Source organism: Schistocerca americana, chromosome 8 (assembly GCF_021461395.2).
Source record: "Schistocerca americana isolate TAMUIC-IGC-003095 chromosome 8, iqSchAmer2.1, whole genome shotgun sequence".
Lineage (NCBI taxonomy): Eukaryota > Metazoa > Arthropoda > Insecta > Orthoptera > Acrididae > Schistocerca > Schistocerca americana.
The window spans coordinates 481607611-481628024 of record NC_060126.1 but is presented as its reverse complement, the minus strand read 5'-3'; the positions used below and the strand labels follow the sequence as shown (position 1 = coordinate 481628024).

The 20414-nt window shown below is 44.3% G+C and overlaps 1 protein-coding gene across 6 annotated transcripts in view; it reads left to right on the top strand.

Moving 5' to 3' along the window:
* The window catches only part of LOC124544921 (myelin regulatory factor), a 343973-nt gene that overhangs the window by 183552 nt on the left and 140007 nt on the right, over window positions 1-20414 (top strand). For all 6 annotated transcript variants that reach the window (XM_047123662.1, XM_047123663.1, XM_047123661.1 and 3 more), the window contains exon 2: window positions 8870-8954. In XM_047123662.1, the coding sequence (XP_046979618.1) occupies window positions 8870-8954 (85 nt within the window). The remainder of the gene's footprint in view (window positions 1-8869; window positions 8955-20414) is intronic.

Sequence of the window (20414 nt, the reverse complement as noted above, 5' to 3'; positions counted from 1 at the left end):
CGCTTCCCTGGGGAACACCTGATATCACTTCAGTTTTACTCGATGATTTGCCGTCTATTACTACGAACTGCGACTTTCCTGACAGGAAATCACGATACTCCATAGGTCCGCAGCTTGATTAGAAGTCGCTTGTGAGGAACGGTGTCAAAAGGTTTGAGAATTTCTCCGTCCACAAAACGAGTTTATCGCTGATCCAGTCATTTCTGCTGCTCGCCCTTACTGCAATCTTCCTCTGGTTCCAAATTAGCTCACATTTAACGCAAGCTGCTCCACGTCGCACCAAACACAATTTCAGCCGAAGTCGTCCTGAATTCTCCTGCGCTCTCGAAACGTCCGCCGCTTCTCCGCTCGTACGACCGCCCCCGACGTGAACCGAGGCGCCGCGGCGTGGACTCGCTCGGCGGCCTCAGCGCAGCCTGGTGAGGGGATCTCGAGTTCGTCGGCCGAGTGAGTCGCTCCCATTTCCGCGACGGGCGAACGCTCAGGTGCGGCCGTGTCCAGCGGAGCGTGTAATTCCGCCGGCTGCCGTCATTACGGGCCGGTAATTGGCGCACGCACGCTTACGCAGGTCGGCGCGGCCGTGCGTGCTCCTCTGTCGCCCGTTGCGTGTTGCGCGCATGCACTGCACTGTGGCAGCCGCCTGCTGTCGGCAGCGCGTGCCTCCCCCACCGCTGTTCTGATTGTAGCTGCGCGATTTTAACGCCGGCGCTGGGCTTTCAGATGCTCCCAGCGTTTTTGAAGACGTTGCATACGGGGTGTCTCTCCTAGTCTGGTTTACCCCGCAGCAGATGGAAGCGAACGTAGACGAACGACCATTCGCAGACAACTTACCAGCGTCCGCCAACATTAGCCTGTACCTTTGAACAAGCATTCACACCACGGCCAGCTACGGCGCGCGGAACGGCACGCGGGCCGAGTTTTCCTACACGTTTTGAGTACACTGCTTCTAAGCATGTGCAGATGTAACTGATTTACCTGCAGTGTAATTGCCGTTTTAATGACAAATCCTTTAAAACTGTCCAGGGCGTGTAGCAATATTTCGGTCGACATACTTTTGGGGAAACCGTTTTTCGATTATGAAACTAAATAAGACACGATTACTTGACAACTTGGTTCAAATGGTTCAAATGGTTCAAATGGTTCTGAGCACTATGGGACTTAACTTCTGAGATCATCAGTCCCCTAGAACTTACAATTACTTAAACCTAGCTAACCTAAAGACATCACACACATCCATGCCTGAGGCAGGATTCGAACCTGCGACCGTAGCGGTCGCGCGGTTCCAGACTGTAGTGTCTAGAACTGCACGGCCACTCCGGCGGGCTTGGCAACTTGAGTGCGAAAATCTGTAAAACTGTCAGCGTCTGTCCTTACGCCCACAGTTTGTACCAGATAAAAATTATATTATGTCTTGCGTGCACCAAATGTAGAAAATTTGTTTTGCTTGTGATATATGTTGTTGAGGAATGTGAAATATACACTACTAGCCATTAAAATTGCTACACCAAGAAGAAATGCAGAAGACAAACGGGTACTCATTGGACAAATATATTATAGTAGAACTGACATGTGATTACATTTTCACGCAATTTCGGTGCATAGATCCTGAGAAATCAGTACCCAGAACAACCACCTCTGGCCGTAATAACGGCCTTGATATGCCTGGGCGTTGTGTCAAACAGAGCTTGGATGGCGTGTGCAGATACAGCTGCCTATGCAGCTTCAACGCGATACCACAGTTCATCAAGAGTAGTGACTGGCGTATTGTGACGACCCAGTTGCTTGGCCACCCTTGACCAGATGTTTTGAATTGGTGACAGATCTGGAGAATGTGCCGGCCAGGGCAGCAGTCGAACATTTTCTGTATCTAGAAAGGCCCGTACAGGACCTGGAACATGCGGTCGTGCATTACACTGCTGAAATATAGGGTTTCGCAGGGAACGAATGAAGGGTAGAGCCACGGGTCGTAACACATCACAAATGTAACGTCCACTGTTCAAAGTGCCGTCAATGCGAACAAGACGTGTAATCAATGGCACCCCATACCATCACGCCGGGTGACACGCCAGAATGGCGATGACGAATACACGCTTCCGATGTGCGTTCACCGCGATGTCGCCAAACACGGATGTGACCATCATGATGCTGTAAACAGTACCTGGATTCATCCGAAAAAATGTCGTTTTGCCATTCGTGCACCCAGGTTCGTCGTTGAGTACACCATCGAAGGCGCTCCTGTCTGTGATGCAGCGTCAGGGGTAACCGCAGCCACGGTCTCCGAGCTGATAGTCCATGCTGCTGCAAACGTCGAACTGTTCGTGCAGATGGTTGTTGTCTTGCTAACGTCCCCATCTGTTGACTCAGGGATCGAGAGGTGGCTGCACGATCTGTTACAGCCATGCGGATAAGATGCCTGTCATCTCGACTGCTAGTGATACGAGGCCGTTGGTATCCAGCACGGCGTTCCGTATTACCCTCCTGAACCCACCGATTCCATACTCTGCTAACAGTCATTGGATCTCGACCAACGCGAGCAGCAATGTTGCGATACGATAAACCGCAATCGTGAGAGGCTACAATCCGACCTTTATCAAAGTCGGAAACGTGACGGTACGCATTTCTCCTCCTTACACGAGGCATCACAACAACGTTTCACCAGGCAACGCCGGTCAACTGCTGTTTGTGTACGGGAAATCGGTTGGAAACTTTCCTCATGTCAGCACGTTTTAGGTGTCGCCACCGGCGCCAACCTTGTGTAAATGCTCTGAAAAGCTAATCATTTGCATATCACAGCATCTTGTTCCTATCGGTTAAATTTCGCGTCTGTAGCACGTCATCTTCGTGGTGTAGCAATTTGAATGGCCAGTAGTGTAAAACCATTGCATTGTCATTTAAATGCGGCGCGTTCAGTTTCCCCTCGCTCCCGGCGGGTGCTCAGGCAGCGTGCTGTGGTGGTGGGGGAAACGTGCAGCGACGCTAAGCACTGTGGCACACGTGCCAATGCGCGGCCCACGAGCCAAAATCTTGGCCTGCCCCGTTTTACACAGTAGAGAACGGAGTAAAGCACAAGAGAATTAGCGTAGCCTACGATCATTGCATTATTGGTTTTTTCCGCTAAAAATCGCCACACAGGATACAACATTATATATATATATATATATATATATATATATATATATATATATATATATATATACTGCCAGACGAAAAAATGTAAGCGCTCAGAAGACATGGACGGGCTTCAAAGTAACTTCGAACATATGCACATCATCAGAGAGTATATAAATGGCTGGAGTTACAATTCTGTTTGACAGACAGAACGCCCACCAGAGTACATTAGTGCTAATTGTGTCTGTTGTCGCTATCGGGACTGGTAGGGTATTTAAGGAGCGAGAACAGTATTAAATGTTGAGTGATCTCTGTGAAGAACATGCAGATGGAACATGCAGATGCCACTTAATCGTGTTTCATAGCATCGTTCGTGCCTAATAGAGTTTTAAAGTGGCCTCATTGTGGGTCTCCATTTGGCTGGCTGTTCGAATCGTGTATGTCCAGGTTTGTGGGACATTCGGATATGACAGTGACCCCTGCATGGTAACGGGAGGGCAGATAAACTCGTCAAGGTTCCACTCGACCACATCTGACCACCGCAAGGGACGATCCCCATATGGCTAAACCCATTGATATTTGCGCCACCCATGCGAAAACATCCATAGGCACCACAACACGAACTCCTACGTTTTGAGTGGTGCCGTGAGCGGGAAGCATGGACTGCTGATGAATGGCATCGCATTGTGTTCAGCTATTTACCACATTTCTGCCCTATTCCAGATGGCCTAGGAAAAGATCGCATTCTTCCAATGGTTGAAGAGGCCCGGTGGTGTGGGGAACCATCGTGTATGACTTCAAGTAATGGTTGGTAGTGAATTAGGGAACTGTGAAGCCACAAAGTACATCACGTACATCCTCCATCCTTATGTGTTACCTGTTATGTGACAGCATCGTGCTGCATCTTTTCAACAGGAAATCCTCCTCTGCAGGTGGCCCACTTCCTTATGAACTGTCTGCGTAATGTTGAAGTACAGTACTTCCATGGCCAGCAAGATCCCCAGATCTGTCTCCGAGAGAACATTGGGATCAGCTCAGACTGCAATGCCGTCACAGTGCTGGTATCCAGGATACCAAGAATCGGTGCAACAGTTCTGGACCAGCCTGCCTCTGGAGGGGATATAACGACTTTATGACAGCCTTCCCAACCGAATCAGTTCATATGTCCAGGCTACAGGTGGTGCAACGTTATACTGATAAATTGACCCACACTCTTTGCAACCACTGAAATATCATTACACATCCTGTCAACCTGTAAAGTTTCATTTTATCCGAAGGGGAATTCGAAAACTATCTCAAATATGTGTATTTCCTTGTGTGTGTGTGTGTGTGTGTGTGTGTGTGTGTGTGTGTGTGTGTGTGTGTATTATCAAGAATGAAAGCATATTTCATGTATAAGATTCTGGATGGTCTACAGGAAAAATGTTGTTATAAAAATTCTAAAACCGAAGATACACGCTTCAAAAGGTAAAAAAAAATTAACAGCTTCACAACAAGAAAATAGGAGTGTATTTAGTCGGCGGTTCAACGTGAGAATATTAGAGCAATGGAACAACTCGAGGTGGATGTTGACGCCACTTAGATATGGACAAATCCAAACTTGTAGATGTGCAGAAAAAGGAAGAAATGCAGTAACAGAAGGTAAAAAGGAAACAAAAGTGGCGATACAAGCTTCGTAGTATTTCATGTGCAGCGCGCGATGGAGACTGTCGGTCCGTGACATTTGCAGGCGCTTAGCATATGACTCACCTGTTACGTCATTGCAATTACTGTTGAGGCCGAGACGTGCTACGAAAATTATCCCGCAATTACCGATCCGTCCCGCTTATCTGCAATGCTGCCACCTGAAGTCTTGCCCGCAGGTCGATGTTAGCAAAATGGTCATACACTCTGCTGCCTTAAAACTAGATACGCACTGCATGGAACATCAGAGGCTACTCTGCGTATCTCACTTGCTAGTCATATCGTAGATGCAATACAACTTTGTCAGCTGCACTGCCCGGGTTCCCGGGTTCGATTCCCGGCGGGGTCAGGGATTTTCTCTGCCTCGTGATGACTGGGTGTTGTGTGCTGTTCTTAGGTTAGTTAGGTTTAAGTAGTTCTAAGTTCTAGGGGACTGATGACCTCAGAAGTTAAGTCCCATAGTGCTCAGAGCCATTTGAACCATTTTTGAACCAGCTGCACTTGTGGCTGTCCTCTTCCTCACAGTAGCAGTATCTGAGCGGAGGTATCCGAACACCATATGGTGGTCCTGGAAATGAGGTACGGCTTTTATACTGCTCTTCGAATGTCTGCGAAGAAATGGCAGCACACTCTTTCTCAAGAACAGCTTCTGACGTTGGAAACTGGAATCTGGAGTGAAGTCGGTGTTCTAAGTCATTCCACGGATGTTGCATTGGGTTCAGATCGGGGCTCTGGGCAGACCAGTCTGTTTCAGGAATGGTGTTGTTCACAAATCGTTGCTTCACAGTTGCTACTTTATGACAGTGAAAATACAATCATTTGTCGTCTCCGAACCGTTCCTCTACTGTAGGCACTACATAAAGCTGGAAAGTGCGTTCATATACTTCCACAGTTATCGTTTTCTTAAGCACAATAAGACGATACCACCCAGCTACGAAAAACACTCCCATACTGTAACATAGCTGCAGAAGAATGCTGAAGATTAGATGGGTAGATCACATAACTAATGAGGAGGTATTGAACAGAATTAGGAAGAAGAGAAATTTGTGAAAAAACAACTTGACTAAAAGAAGGGATCGCTTGGTAGCACATATTCTGAGGCATCAAGGGATCACCAATTTAGTATTGGAGGGCAGCGTGGAGGGTAAAAATCGTAGAGGGAGACCAAAAGATGAATACACTAAACAGATTCAGAAGTATGTGGGTTGCAGTAGGTACTGGGAGATGAAGAAGCTTGCACAGGATAGAGTAGCGTGGAGAGCTGCATCAAACTAGTCTCTGGACTAAAGACCACAACAACAATAAACTGTAACACAGCCTCCTCCGTACTTCACTTTTGACTCTGCACATGCTGGCATGAAACGTTCCCCAGGCATTCACCAAACGCAAACCCTTTCATCGAATTACCACACAGTATAGCACAATTCATCACTCCAAATGACTCGTTTCCAGTCTGGTGCTGCCTTTTACAGCGAAGCGTCGGTTAGCAGTGAATACAGAAATTTGTGGCTTTTGTGGAGTTTCTCATCCATTATACCCCATTCCTTTGAACTTTTGCGCACAGTTATTATGCTAGCTGGACTGCTGGTAGCATTTTGGAACTCACGATTGATTTCTTTCGCTGATTTCATGTGATTTTTTACGACCACCTTTGGCTTTGCTTGACGGTCCCTGTCCGTGTCGGGCCACGGTTTAACTGTGCTCGTTTCTTCACGCTTCCAATTGACAATCACATCTCCAACAGTCGATCTGTGCGTCTTTAGAAGGGCTGAAATGTGTCTGATTTGTTATTCGTGTGACCTCCAATGACTACGCCACGTCCAAAGTCACTGAGGTCTCCTGAGCGAGCCATTCTGCTGTAAGTGCCCCTAAGCTGACAACACAGTGTTCCGTGCCTCCTGTATTTGCGGGTTCGCCTCTCGTGTCACCTAGTGCTCGTTGTGCAGTGCGTATGGCTGCCCGAATACGTATGATAACGTCACATAGTGTACATTGGCCGCGTTGAAAGCAACGTAGCTGAAGCCATGGTCCGGCCGAGGTGGCCGAGCGGTTATAGGCGCTACAGTCTGGAACCGCGCGACCGCTACGGTCGCAGGTTCGAATCCTGCCTCGGGCATGGATGTGTGTGATGTCCTTAGGTTAGTTAGGTTTAAGTAGTTCTACGTTCTAGGGGGCTGATGACCTCAGAAGTTAAGTCCCATAGTGCTCAGAGCCATTTGAACCATTTTGAAGCCATGGTCACATAAAGACTTTAGACTGAAAATTGCTATGTGTCAAAATTGTTACACAATTATTTGCTTATTCTTACGAGACAAGCCACTCGCTAAGAGGGTAAATCATATATGCACCATATGATTTTTTAAAAAGACCTCCACATTTTTAAATGATTTGACATTCAGCTCTCTGCACAGATAAAGTGGTCTTTTTTCTGTGGTTGCTTTCTCTATGGTGGCGTGGATAAGAAAAGAATATTGCTTCTTCCCAAAACGTGTCTTAAAACGCCGTCCGAACAGGCCTAGAATGGCCCAACGGTACCGACCGGCCGCCGTGTCATCCTCAGCCCACAGGCGTCACTGAGTGCGGAAAAGGAGGGGCATGTGGTTAGCACAGCGCTCTCCCGGCCGTATGTCAGTTTACGAGACCCGGAGCCGCTACTTCTCAGTCAAGTAGCTCCCCAGTTTGCCTCAAAAGGGCTGAGTGCACCCCGCTTGCCAATAGCGCTCGGCAGACCGGATGGTCACCCATCCTAGTGCTAGCCCAGCCCGACAGCGCTTAACTTGGGTGATCTGACGAGAACCACTGTGGCAAGGCCGTTGGCACAAACAGGTCTTGACCCCACCTAATACTTTTGGATTTCCGCTCGTCCAGAATTCTGTCATTCCCTCCAAATCCTAGAACGCTTTGCACTCTGCCTCATCATGAGTACCAGTCTACTTCCTGTAAGTGTTTATTTATTACCGTCCCCCCTCCCCCAGTTCAGTCCTTTATGCACATTTGGTCTACCCCATGTTTTTTAATTCTTCTTTGCGAGCCCGCCAATCACGAATGGTTTTTTTTCTGTTGGTGGAAACCGAAATGCCTCTTAGCTGCCCTGCTCCCATGTTCTTCTACAGTTGCTACTACTTTCAACTTATATCCCGCATCGTAAGAATACTTTTTTTATTTTTCCATTTTTTTAGCCTCTAACAATAATATTGTACTGTTACTGATAGCAAAAATCACAATCAATAAATGTTCGCTGGTACCCTAGGCTGAAATTACGCATTAGACAGTGTTCTGGGTTTGTGAAGGCGGGTGGGAGGGAGACGGTGTTAGCAAGCTTGTGAATCCCCGCAACTCATGGTTCAAACGGCTCTGAGCACTATGGGACTTAACATCTATGGTCATCAGTCCCCTAGAACTTAGAACTACTTAAACCTAACTAACCTAAGGACAGCACACAACACCCAGTCATCACGAGGCAGAGCAAATCCCTGACCCCGCCGGGAATCGAACCCGGGAACCCGGGTGTGGGAAGCGAGAACGCTACCGCACGACCACGAGCTGCCCCCGCAACTCATGTTCGTCGCATCGGTGCACTACTGCTGCCAGTTGAATCCACTGTTGCCAGATAGAGACAGGTTTCCGCGGCGTCGAATATATGGCCATTTTTAAGATTGGCGGGAACTTTAAATCAAACAATGGACATTTTTATATTTATTTCGAGTATAAGGCGCACCTGATACAAGACGCACCAGAATTTTTGAGGCAATTTTTCGAAGAAAAAAGTCCGTAAAATAAGGTACATTACCGGAAGTGAGTCCCCTATCAAAACTTCGTCTAGCCCTTCTACAACCCCTAAAAGCCTGTAGAAGGATTTGTGTGAAACATTCTGAATACGTATCTCTGACTGAGAGCGGGCGTGTTGGCGCAGACGACCCAATCCCGGCCCGCTGGGAGCGACTGAGAAACAAACAGTCGTTTCACTCACTTAATCTCATGATTCAGCTGAGAACTTTGCTTAACAATAACTATGCGCCTGCTGTGGTATGTGGAAGAGCTGCCTACTGACTCGGACCTGTTTCTCTTTATTTTCCAGGCCAGAGCGACTTCACGGACAGCGAAGCGCTGTACATCAGCCAGTTGGCAGAGTTCATCAACGATGTCAACGACACCAATACCAAGTGAGTACCTCTCTCGCATCTCGTCACATGGCTGCATTTACGTTGAGTACGGCCAAATTTTGCTATTTTCTGCAGCATAATTATTGACAACAAAATATTGGCTCTAGTAGAAAAGCTTTTTTTGAAAAGGTGGAGGATGGTAACATCAAATACAAATTTAAACGATAGGGAGTTTTTATGGAAGTATTCGTCTGCTGTGTAACCCTATGTACAAGGGAAACGTGGACGATACACTGCAAAGAAAATAAATTTTACAGATGTGTTGTTACATAACAATGCTGACGATTAGATTGGTTGATCGAGAAATTAATGCAGAGGTACTGCATCAGACTGGGGAGAAAAATAACTTTATTGCAGGAAGAAGGGATCTTCTGTTAGGACAAATACTGAGTTATCTAGGAATGGCTAATTTAATAACAGAGCGAGGTGTGAGCAAAAGATTGTAGAGTGAGACGAAGTCTTGAACAAAGTAGAGACTTCAAAAAGTAACTTGCAAACGTCGTCGCACGCCAAAACAAAAGTGAAGGATTCTCAGAGGAGACTACAACGTATCACAGTGTGCAAGTGAAACAGCGCGGCAACTGGAACGTACTCCGAAGTTGATGTACGTGGATATTGTGATTCTTGTGGGTAAGACGTCTAAACTGGGATTGTGTAACCCCGCTCTGTTTTGGGAAAAGAAGGTAGTTTTAACATGGCAACAGGAGAAATAAAAGAAGGTGAACAAGACAGGCGGAAGTACATCTCTCATTCTGGTATAATTTCAGCATAATCCTGTTCCCATTGTGTATTCAACAATATTTTATGAAAGAAAACATGGTGCCTTGTTGGCTGTAATGTAAATGTTCTTTATTTAAATCACCTGTACCTACTGTGTGTTTAATAATATTTATAAAAACAACATTATCTGTTGTAGGCTGTAATGTAAACTTTCTTTAAATCGTGTAATTAGCTAATTCCTAATACCTTTGTTTTTTAGGACAGATCTGATCTCACACGACCCAGAGTGATAAGCGTCGTAGAAAAATGGAAACAAACAGAACTGATCTGGAGCCAAGTTAACGCATTTGTCGCGAGAAATAACACGACTTTCAAGCTGCCAAACGTACTGGAAATAATGCGTGAAGCTTTGTGACACGTCACTGCCGAATGATGGCGAAATGTTGAACAGCCCTTCATAAAAGTGGTTGGGATTCTGTTGCTTTACGCCTCGTTATCAACGCAGCAGTACTGAAATGTATTCCTCAGAGTCCGATACAGAAAGAGTTCAAAGAGTACTAGGCGACTGACTGTAACATCTTCAGTGGCTTCAATGTTTAACAACGTGGTGAAATTCCAGCAGTGCGCTCTTACGCCACACATAGCTCATACAGAAAAATTACCGTTGTTAGGAATTTTCATCACTCTTGTGTTTAATTGCAATACTACGTTAGCAAGATCGAGAGCATCTTTTGTTTTCCGTCCGGTCACCTAAGAAGCGTATCGCCTGAGTTTTACCATATATTATTTCCTCCTGTTTAAAAGTAAAATGACATTCAGAGCTATCGTCTCTTTTTACGTCTTTACTGCAACTGTTCGCATCACCGCAGGTTAGTTGGATCACTTGCCTGGCCAGTGTGTCCAAGTTAAATGGGCCGGTAAGGCTCCCGCCCCGTATTATCGCTTAGTCAATGTACGCGTAACGCACAGCATAAAACGTATCCTCATTAATTCGTACTTCTCTGTACTCGAGCGAGCTTGGCTCCCGCTCCACGTGAAACGAAATCGAGTGTTGTTCCAGCAGACGCGAAAGAATACGTAGTGTAATGTTTACATGAAATTTGTTCTTGCGATGAACGGAGTACAGGGTCCGTGTAATGTTGCACGCACTCTTGTGCCTTTTCTGCTTGTCCACGAACCGCTCCAACGCATTGTCAACAACGTTTAACGGTCAGCCATTTCTGCTGCGAGAGAACTCTGGCGGCGCACGGAGGTGGACACGCTCCGCTTAGCTGGCTAATTTCCTGGCCTCCAAATTATGCCCCGCTATCGACCCCATGCCTCGTCGCTGGCTGGGGTCTTCTCTGCAACACACTCTGTGCCACTGCACCTCAAAAACATTTTGTGTTTGCGGGATTCCCAGAGTTCCTGTAACACAGAATGTAGGATCAGTAGCAAGTTGGAAACAAGACGTTATTAGCTCCCCAGAGAGCAGCTATCTGGATGGGACGATGTTAGTACAGGTCAAAAGATTTACGAGCTCCTTCCGAATACTAGTGAGCGGCACAAAATAACGTACATGAAGCCATCAGGTGAGTTAAGGGAATAGATCAAGGTGACTTTCGATTTTGGAACCGATATACGTGTTTTTTTCAGTAAAATAACAAACAAATTACAAAACTGACTTTTGACCTTTACTACAAACGCTTAAGATTGTACTATGGATGTCTTAAGAAAAAAACTTGCACCCAGAGGGCGTAATACAACATCAACGAAAGGCATTCGTGCAATGCGATAGCGGTTGGTGGGAGCTCTGAACGTCATAGTTTTCAACCTAGAAAAAAATTTCAAAAACTGCTTTTAAACTGATATGTCAAACGTAATATGTAGGATTTTTTAAAAAAATGGTTTTCACCAAAATGGTGGCTCTCTGAAATATAAGTCAATTTTTCGACAAAAACGACGTTATAAAAACGTGCACCAAAAATCGAAATTAAAATATATCACAAGAATCCTAAGTGCTACAGTACAAAAAACGCCGACTCACAATTTACAAAATAGTATAATTGCATGTATATTTCATGAGTTATATACCTCCCGCCTACTAGAAAAACGTTGTTTTGAAGAAAAAAAAAACAAGCGTTTAAAGTTTCAATTCTTTTTAAATATTGAAACTGAGCAAAACTGTAACCGGCACTGCCAGATCTGTATATTTTACGTTTTTTTCTCCGATGTCGAAATGCTGTCACTCTGACGCAAGTATATCGATTAAATGGCGTCCGCTTACTAACCGAAGCGTTTTTTGCACGACTGGTATTACTTTTCGCACCTTTTCCATCAGCAGAAATACCTTTGTTTGTAATTTTCAAGCATTTGCATTTTATTACGGATAGAAAGAAGCGAAATGACAAGATAAGCAGACGCCAGACAAGCACGTGCTTTCAGACTGTCTTCCATAAACGAATCATGTTACGAAGAGAAATTTTGTCGAGAATAGTATTTTAGTTCACTTTTCGAAACTAGCACGACCCCTAATCCATTGATTACAATATTATGTCCGTTGCATTCGAGCGTTGGGATGCGACAGACCCCCATGCAGTAAATCGCGGTTTTAACATATTTTAACATTTATGACAGACGTCATGCCAATGAATCCTAAAAATAGACTCTCTAAGGATATTTTAAGCCAATAAAAAAAAGTAGGGTCAAAAAAATTTCTATACTGATCTACCCCGTTAATATATTTCTTGACAGATCAGGCGTCATATCCTAATTACCTTTCGTTGTTATACTCTTTAGTCCGAAGAATGATCAAATGCATCTTTCGAAGCTAGTCTGTCCTGTACAAGCCTCTTCATCTCTAACTAACTACTGCAACCTACATCCATTTGAACATGCTACTGCAACCAAAATCCATTTGAACCTGATAACTGTATTTATCGCTTGGTCTCCCTCTACACTTTGTAACCCCACACACTTTCCTCTAATATCAAATTGACTATTGCTGATGTCCTATGAACTGAACCGTTCCTTTCATCAAACTGCGCCATAAATTTGGTTTTTCCTCAGTTCGATTCAGTACTTCCTCATTAGTTATTCAGTCTATGTATCTAATCTTCAGCATTAATCTGTAGCACCGCATTTCAAAAGCTTTTATTCTCTTCTTTTCCGTACTGCTTATCGTCCACGTTTCACTTGCATACAAGGCTACTCCCCAGATAGCTTATGTTAACAAATTCATCTTTTTTTCAGAAACGCTTTTTGTGCTATTGCCAGTCTGCATTTTGTATCATTTCTACTTCGGCCAACATCCATTATATTGCTGTCCAGATATTAATCTCATATACACTGTGGTGACAAAAGTTATGGAATGGCTACTAATATGGTGTCGGACCTCCTTTTGCCCAATGTAGTGCAGCAACTGGACCTGGCATGGACTCAACAAGTCGTTGGGAGTCCCCTGCAGAAATATTTCGCCAAGCTGCCTCTATAGTCATCCATATATCGCATTTGCAAGCCATCTCATATAACATTACGGACATAAAACCGCCAGTGAGCATTAATAATAATTCGTAGACAGCTTATGCCCACTTGTTCGTTGTTGTTCTGGTCTTCAGTCCTGAGACTGGTTTGATGCAGCTCTCCATGCTACTCTATCCTGTGCAAGCTTTTTCATCTCCCAGTACCTACTGCAACCTACATCCTTCTGGATCTGCTTAGTGTATTCATCTCTTGGTCTCCCTCTACGATTTTTACCCTCCACGCTGCCCTCCAATACTAAATTGGTGATCCCTTGATGCCTCAGAACATGTCCTACCAACCGATCCCTTCTTCTGGTCAAGTTGTGCCACAAATTTCTCTTCTCCCCAATCCTATTCAATACTTCCTCATTAGTTACGTGATCTACCCATCTAATCTTCAGCATTCTTCTGTAGCACCACATTTCGAAAGCTTCTATTCTCTTCTTGTCCAAACTATTTATCGTCCATGTTTCACTTCCATACATGGCTACACTCCATACGAATACTTTCAGAAATGCCTTCCTGACACTTAAATCAATACTGGATGTTAACAAATTTCTCTTCTTCAGAAACGCTTTCCTTGCCATTGCCAGCCTACATTTTATATCCTCTCTACTTCGACCATCATCAGTTATTTTGCTCCCCAAATAGCAAAACTCGTTTACTACTTTAAGTGCCTCATTTCCTAATCTAATTCCCTCAGCGTCACCCGACTTAATTCGACTACATTCCATTATCCTTGTTTTCGTTTGTTGATGTGAATCTTACATCCTCCTTTCAAGACACTGTCCATTCCATTCAACTGCTCTTCCAAGTCCTTTGCTGTCTCTTGACAGAATTACAATGTCATCGGCGAACCTCAAAGTTTTTACTTCTTCTCCATGGATTTTAATACCGGCTCCGAATTTTTCTCCTGTTTCCTTCACTGCTTGCTCAATATACAGATTGAACAACATCGGGGAGAGGCTACAACCCTGTCTTACTCCCTTCCCAACCACTGCTTCCCTTTCATGTCCCTCGACTCTTATAACTGCCATCTGGTTTCTGTACAAATTGTAAATAGCCTTTCGCTCCCTGTATTTTACCCCTGCCACCTTTAGAATTTGAAAGAGAGTATTCCAGTCAACATTGTCAAAAGCTTTCTCTAAGTCTACAAATGCTAGAAACGTAGGTTTGCCTTTCCTTAATCTTTCTTCTAAGATAAGTCGTAAGGTCAGTATTGCCTCACGTGTTCCAGTGTTTCTACGGAATCCAAACTGATCTTCCCCGAGGTTGGCTTCTACTAGTTTTTCCATTCGTCTGTAAAGAATTCGTGTTAGTATTTTGCAGCTGTGACTTATTAAACTGATAGTTCGGTAATTTTCACATCTGTCAACACCTTCTTTCTTTAGGATTGGAATTATTATATTCTTCTTGACGTCTGAGGGTATTTCGCCTGTTTCATACATCTTGCTCACCGGATGGTAGAGGTTTGTCAGGACTGGCTCTCCCAAGGCCGTCAGTAGTTCCAATGGAATGTTGTCTACTCCGGGGGCCTTGTTTCGACTCAGGTCTTTCAGTGCTCTGTCAAACTCTTCACGCAGTATCATATCTCCCATTTCATCTTCATCTACATCCTCTTCCATTTCCATAATATTGTCCTCAAGTACATCGCCCTTGTATAGACCCTCTATATACTCCTTCCACCTTTCTGCTTTCCCTTCTTTGCTTAGAACTGGGTTTCCATCTGAGCTCTTGATGTTCATACAAGTGGTTCTCATATCTCCAAAGGTCTCTTTAATTTTCCTGTAGGCAGTATCTATCTTACCCCCAGTGAGATAGGCCTCTACATCCTTACATTTGTCCTCTAGCCATCCCTGCTTAGCCATTTTGCACTTCCTGTCGATCTCATTTTTGAGACGTTTGTATTCCTTTTTGACTGCTTCATTTACTGCATCTTTATATTTTCTGCTTTCATCAATTAAATTCAATATTTCTTCTGTTACCCAAGGATTTCTACTAGCCCTCGTCTTTTTACCTACTTGATCCTCTGCTGCCTTCGCTACTTCATCCCTCAAAGCTACCCATTCTTCTTCTACTGTATTTCTTTCCCCCATTCCTGTCAATTGTTCCCTTATGCTCTCCCTGAAACTCTGTACAACCTCTGGTTCTTTCAGTTTATCCAGGTCCCATCTCCTTAAATTCCCACCTTTTTGCAGTTTCTTCAGTTTTAATCTACAGGTCATACCCAATAGATTGTGGTCAGAGTCCACATCTGCCCCTGGAAATGTCTTACAATTTAAAACCTGGTTCCTAAATCTCTGTCTTACCATTATATAATCTATCTGATACCTTTTAGTATCTCCAGGGTTCTTCCATGTATACAACCTTCTTTCATGATTCTTAAACCAAGTGTTAGTTATGATTATGTTGTGCTCTGTGCAAAATTCTACCAGGCGGCTTCCTCTTTCATTTCTTAGCCCAAATCCATATTCACCTACTATGTTTCCTTCTCTCCCTTTTCCTACACTCGAATTCCAGTCACCCATGACTATTAAATTTTCGTCTCCCTTCACAATCTGAATAATTTCTTTTATTTCATCATACATTTCTTCAATTTCTTCGTCATCTGCAGAGCTAGTTGGCATATAAACTTGTACTACTGTAGTAGGTGTGGGCTTCGTATCTATCTTGGCCACAATAATGCGATCACTATGCTGTTTGTAGTAGCTTACCCGCATTCCTATTTTCCTATTCATTATTAAACTTTCTCCTGCATTACCCCTATTTGATTTTGTGTTTATAACCATGTAGTCACCTGACCAGAAGTCTTGTTCCTCCTGCCACCGAACTTCACTAATTCCCACTATATCTAACTTCAACCTATTCATTTCCCTTTTTAAATTTTCTAACCTACCTGCCCGATTAAGGGATCTGACATTCCACGCTCCGATCCGTAGAACGCCAGTTTTCTTTCTCCTGATAACGACATCCTCTTGAGTAGTCCCCGCCCGGAGATCAGAATGGGGGACTATTTTACCTCCGGAATATTTTACCCAGGCGGAAGCCATCATCATTTAATCATACAGTAAAGCTGCATGCCCTCGGGAAAAATTACGGCTGTAGTTTCCCCTTGCTTTCAGCCGTTCGCAGTACCAGCACAGCAAGGCCATTTTGGTTATTGTTACAAGGCCAGATCAGTTAATCATCCAGACTGTTGCCCTTGCAACTACCGAAAAGGCTGCTGCCCCTCTTCAGGAACCACACGTTTGTCTGGCCTCTCAACAGATACCCCTCCGTTGTGGTTGCACCTACGGTACGGCTATCTGTATCGCTGAGGCACGCAAGCCTCCCCACCAACGGCAAGGTCCATGGTTCATGGGGGGGGGGGGGGGGGGGAGAGGGGTATGCCCACTTACTAGAACCCAAAAACGTCCACTATAGTAATTTTAAACATAAGATAAGCCACTTTTCTCCCTTGTACAAATTATTTTTTGAGGTCAAAATTTAGGCCTTCAATTTCCGGTAGCAGCAGTGACAATTGGTAGAATGCTAAACGAGCCACTTATATCACAAACCAAAATATCCACTGCCGGCCGGAGTGGCCGTGCGGTTCTGGGCGCTACAGTCTGGAGCCGAGAGACCGCTACGGTCGCAGGTTCGAATCCTGCCTCGGGCATGGATGTGTGTGATGTCCTTAGGTTAGTTAGGTTTAATTAGTTCTGGCGACTGATGACCTCCGAAGTTAAGTCGCATAGTGCTCACAGCCAACCAAAATATCCACTGCAGTAACTTTAAGCATAAGACACTCCACCCTTCTCACTTCAGCTAATTATTCTTTGAGGCTATAATTTAGCCTAGAATTTTCGACAAAGTTTTTGCCTACTTGTGATTTTCAATAAAGCTGCGATTTCAGTCCACAGATTCCGAGTGTAGTATTTTTCATGCTCAGTATTCCACAAACCCCTTCTCTCTTGAACTAGATTTATCAATTTCTCACAGTCCATATTTCGTGCCTGAGGCCGTCGGCTTATTCTACCGAAGGAAACAAACTGATTTGAATTTCAGAGATTGTCGTCAGAAATCTGTACGTTCGAATGATGAGATCGTCTGCCTTGCAACCACGCACGTTCTGGCACACTTACGCTCAGCCGTCTTCGGCCGATGTTGATCGTCGTCGAAATCCATCGAAGGCGGTGCCATTCAGTTGGGATCGATTCCATGTCCGCACCACATTATTTTGACTCCTGTGCACACGTCTAGTAACTTACCTGGTAGATAAGCCTGCGTGTAATGTGATGACATGATGAACGTTCACTGCTGTTCCACTGACGTCTCTGATACTTACCTACAGATGCTTGATTATCAATTAAAATGCTGCAATCCATTCGAGTGTGGTGTTCTGTCCGTAGGTAGTGATGATAACTGGGTAAACCGTGCGAGTTGGCGCAATGGTTAGCACACTGGACTCTCATTTGGGAGGACGACGGTTCAAACCCGCGTGCGGCCATCCTGATTTATGTTTTCCGCAATTTTCCTAAATCGCTTCAGGCAAACAATCGCTTTGAAAGGGCACGGCCGGCTTCCTTGCCTATCCTTCCCTAATCGGATGACTTCGCTGTTTGGTCCCCTCCCTCAAATCAATCAACCAATCTAACTGGGTAACCGTGTGTACGTTAGCAAACAACGTAAGAGATGATGTTCCGATCGGCAGAAGAAAAGCCACAGTAGCGACACACCTCTACGACATTTAGCTGTCATGCAAAACTTTTCTTCATGTGTGTTCAATAGCAAGATACTCTGCATAGTGTTTTGTTTGTAATGCAGAACTGTCATCTTAAAAGATGCTCCATCTTTCAGTAGTTTAAACTAAAAGAATATTGTTTTGAAATAGTGTGCGATGGGTGAAATAACGTGTATATTGTTGGTACGACTGCAGCTGGAGTGGGAGGACTGTTTGTTGCCTACACACCTAGTTGCGCCAGGCACTGCACAGAATTGGCGTTTGAACAAGGTTGTGTAATCGTGTCTTGTTTCTTAAAAAGCACCAGTGAAAATTGTTATTCTCAGGTTAGCTAAAAAAATTCGTGATACAGGTTCAGTGTTAGGCAAGGAACGTACCAGACAGAGGTCAGTTTTAACGACGCAGTTCATTCGGGATATTAAAGCAACAGTTACATCTCCCCTTAAATCTTTGCATAGATTAAGCCAGGAGAAGAACATTTCTCTTGGTTCAGCCCACAGTGCAGTGAGAAGAATACTGAGATGTTACCTTTACCGCATGCAGGTTTTCCATGAGCTGACTTATGCTGATTATGTCAGACGGGTTCACTACTGTCTTTGGTTCAACGCCCCCATTAGAGGCAACATTGGCATTTTAGATCAAGTGTTTTAAACAGATGAAGCTTGGTTTCATCTCGGTGGGTATGTTAACAACCAAAACTGTATGTATGGCCGAGCGGTTCTAGGCGCTTCAGTCTGGAACAGCGCGACCGTTACGGTCGCAGGTTCGAATCCTGCCTCGGGCGTGGATGTGTGTGATGTCCTTAGGTTAGTTAGGTTTAAGTAGTTCTAAGTTCTAGGGCGCTGATGACCTCAGATGTTAAGTCCCATAGTGCTCAGAGCCAAAACTATCGGACCTGGGGTACTGACAACCCGCACACTTTCATTGAGTCTCCTTTACACCCAACAAAAAAATTAGCGTGTAGTGTATGGTTTCAAGGCGACGAATAATAGTACCTTTGTCTTTTTTTAAACAACTGTGAAAGCTGCCGTCTACCAAAGACATTATCCGACAGTTCATAGCCTTACTGCAAGACGATGAGCGTAATTTCTGGTGGCATCAGGCGGTGCCACTTGCCATGCAGCTCGCTCTACTATATTCTACAGGATTTTTTCTCTGAAAGAATCATTTCGACAGGTTTGTCGCCACCACGATCCCCTGATCTCAGTAGTCCAGATTTGTGAAGGGCTGCTTAAAAGACATTGTTTACAGGAGCAATCCACATATGCTGCAGGGATTGAAGACAAACGTTACGAATGCGATCAACGAAATAGACAGATTAGAGCTAACAAGAGAAGCTACGAACATGGTGAAACGTATCAAGTGCATAGAAGTGTATGGAAATTTCCAACACCTGCTGTAATTTATAATACGATGTTTAAGTTTGCCCCTAAAATATCTCTTTTACGTTGAACTCCCTGCACTTTTCTTGGTGAAGAAAAAAAAAAGAAAAAAAAGAAAAACTCGGAGATTTGCATCTGCTCGCCAACTTTGCGTTTGTCTCTTGCTTAACCAGTGATGGGACAACCGACGTGTTTCAACAATCGATTGACTAGTCGATTGTTTTTTGTTCAGTCGGCTTTTTCATTCGAATGAAACAACCAAATGAAACTAGTCCATGCAGTCATGTCAGCTTTTGGAATGTTTTCATTCACTCTCCAGGTCTGAGTGGCTTTACTTAAAGTGAAGCAACCGATGACAAAAGTCTGACGGTTACAGTGGTTATATGAATGTTTCCAATCAGTCTCCGGGTTTGAGGGACTTCATTTACCCATTTTTTCAGCGTGTTCGATTAGACATCAATCGTGACTAGAGTTGTTAACCTTTGAGAGGTGAATAAAGAGAGGTCAATAAAAAAAATATATTTCTAAAAATGAAGTACTTGGATAGATAAAAAATATACTCACCAAGCGATGGCAGAAGAACACAATATAAAAAAATACTTCTGCAGGCTTTCGGAGCCGTTGGCTTCTTCTTCCGGCAGAAGGGTTGAAAGCCACTTACTCCGAAACCTTGCACAAGTAGAGCCTTTTTTTACATGTGTTTTTTCCTGCCGCCGCTTGATGAGTAGAGTTTTTATCTACCCAATTACATTACACTGTAAAAAACTGATTATTTTCTTTGAGGAAGTATTGAATAGGATTGGGGAGAAGAGAAGTTTGTGGCACAACTTGACCAGAAGAAGGGATCGGTTGGTAGGACATGTTCTGAGGCATCAAGGGATCACCAATTTAGTATTGGAGGGCAGCGTGGAGGGTAAAAATCGTAGAGGGAGACCAAGAGATGAATACACTAAGCAGATTCAGAAGGATGTAGGTTGCAGTAAGTACTGGGAGATGAAAAAGCTTGCACAGGATAGAGTAGCATGGAGAGCTGCATCAAACCAGTCTCAGGACTGAAGACCACAACAACAACAACAACATAAAAATGAAATTCGTGTGTTTATTTACTTAAATACGAATTTTTTTGCACTTCCGT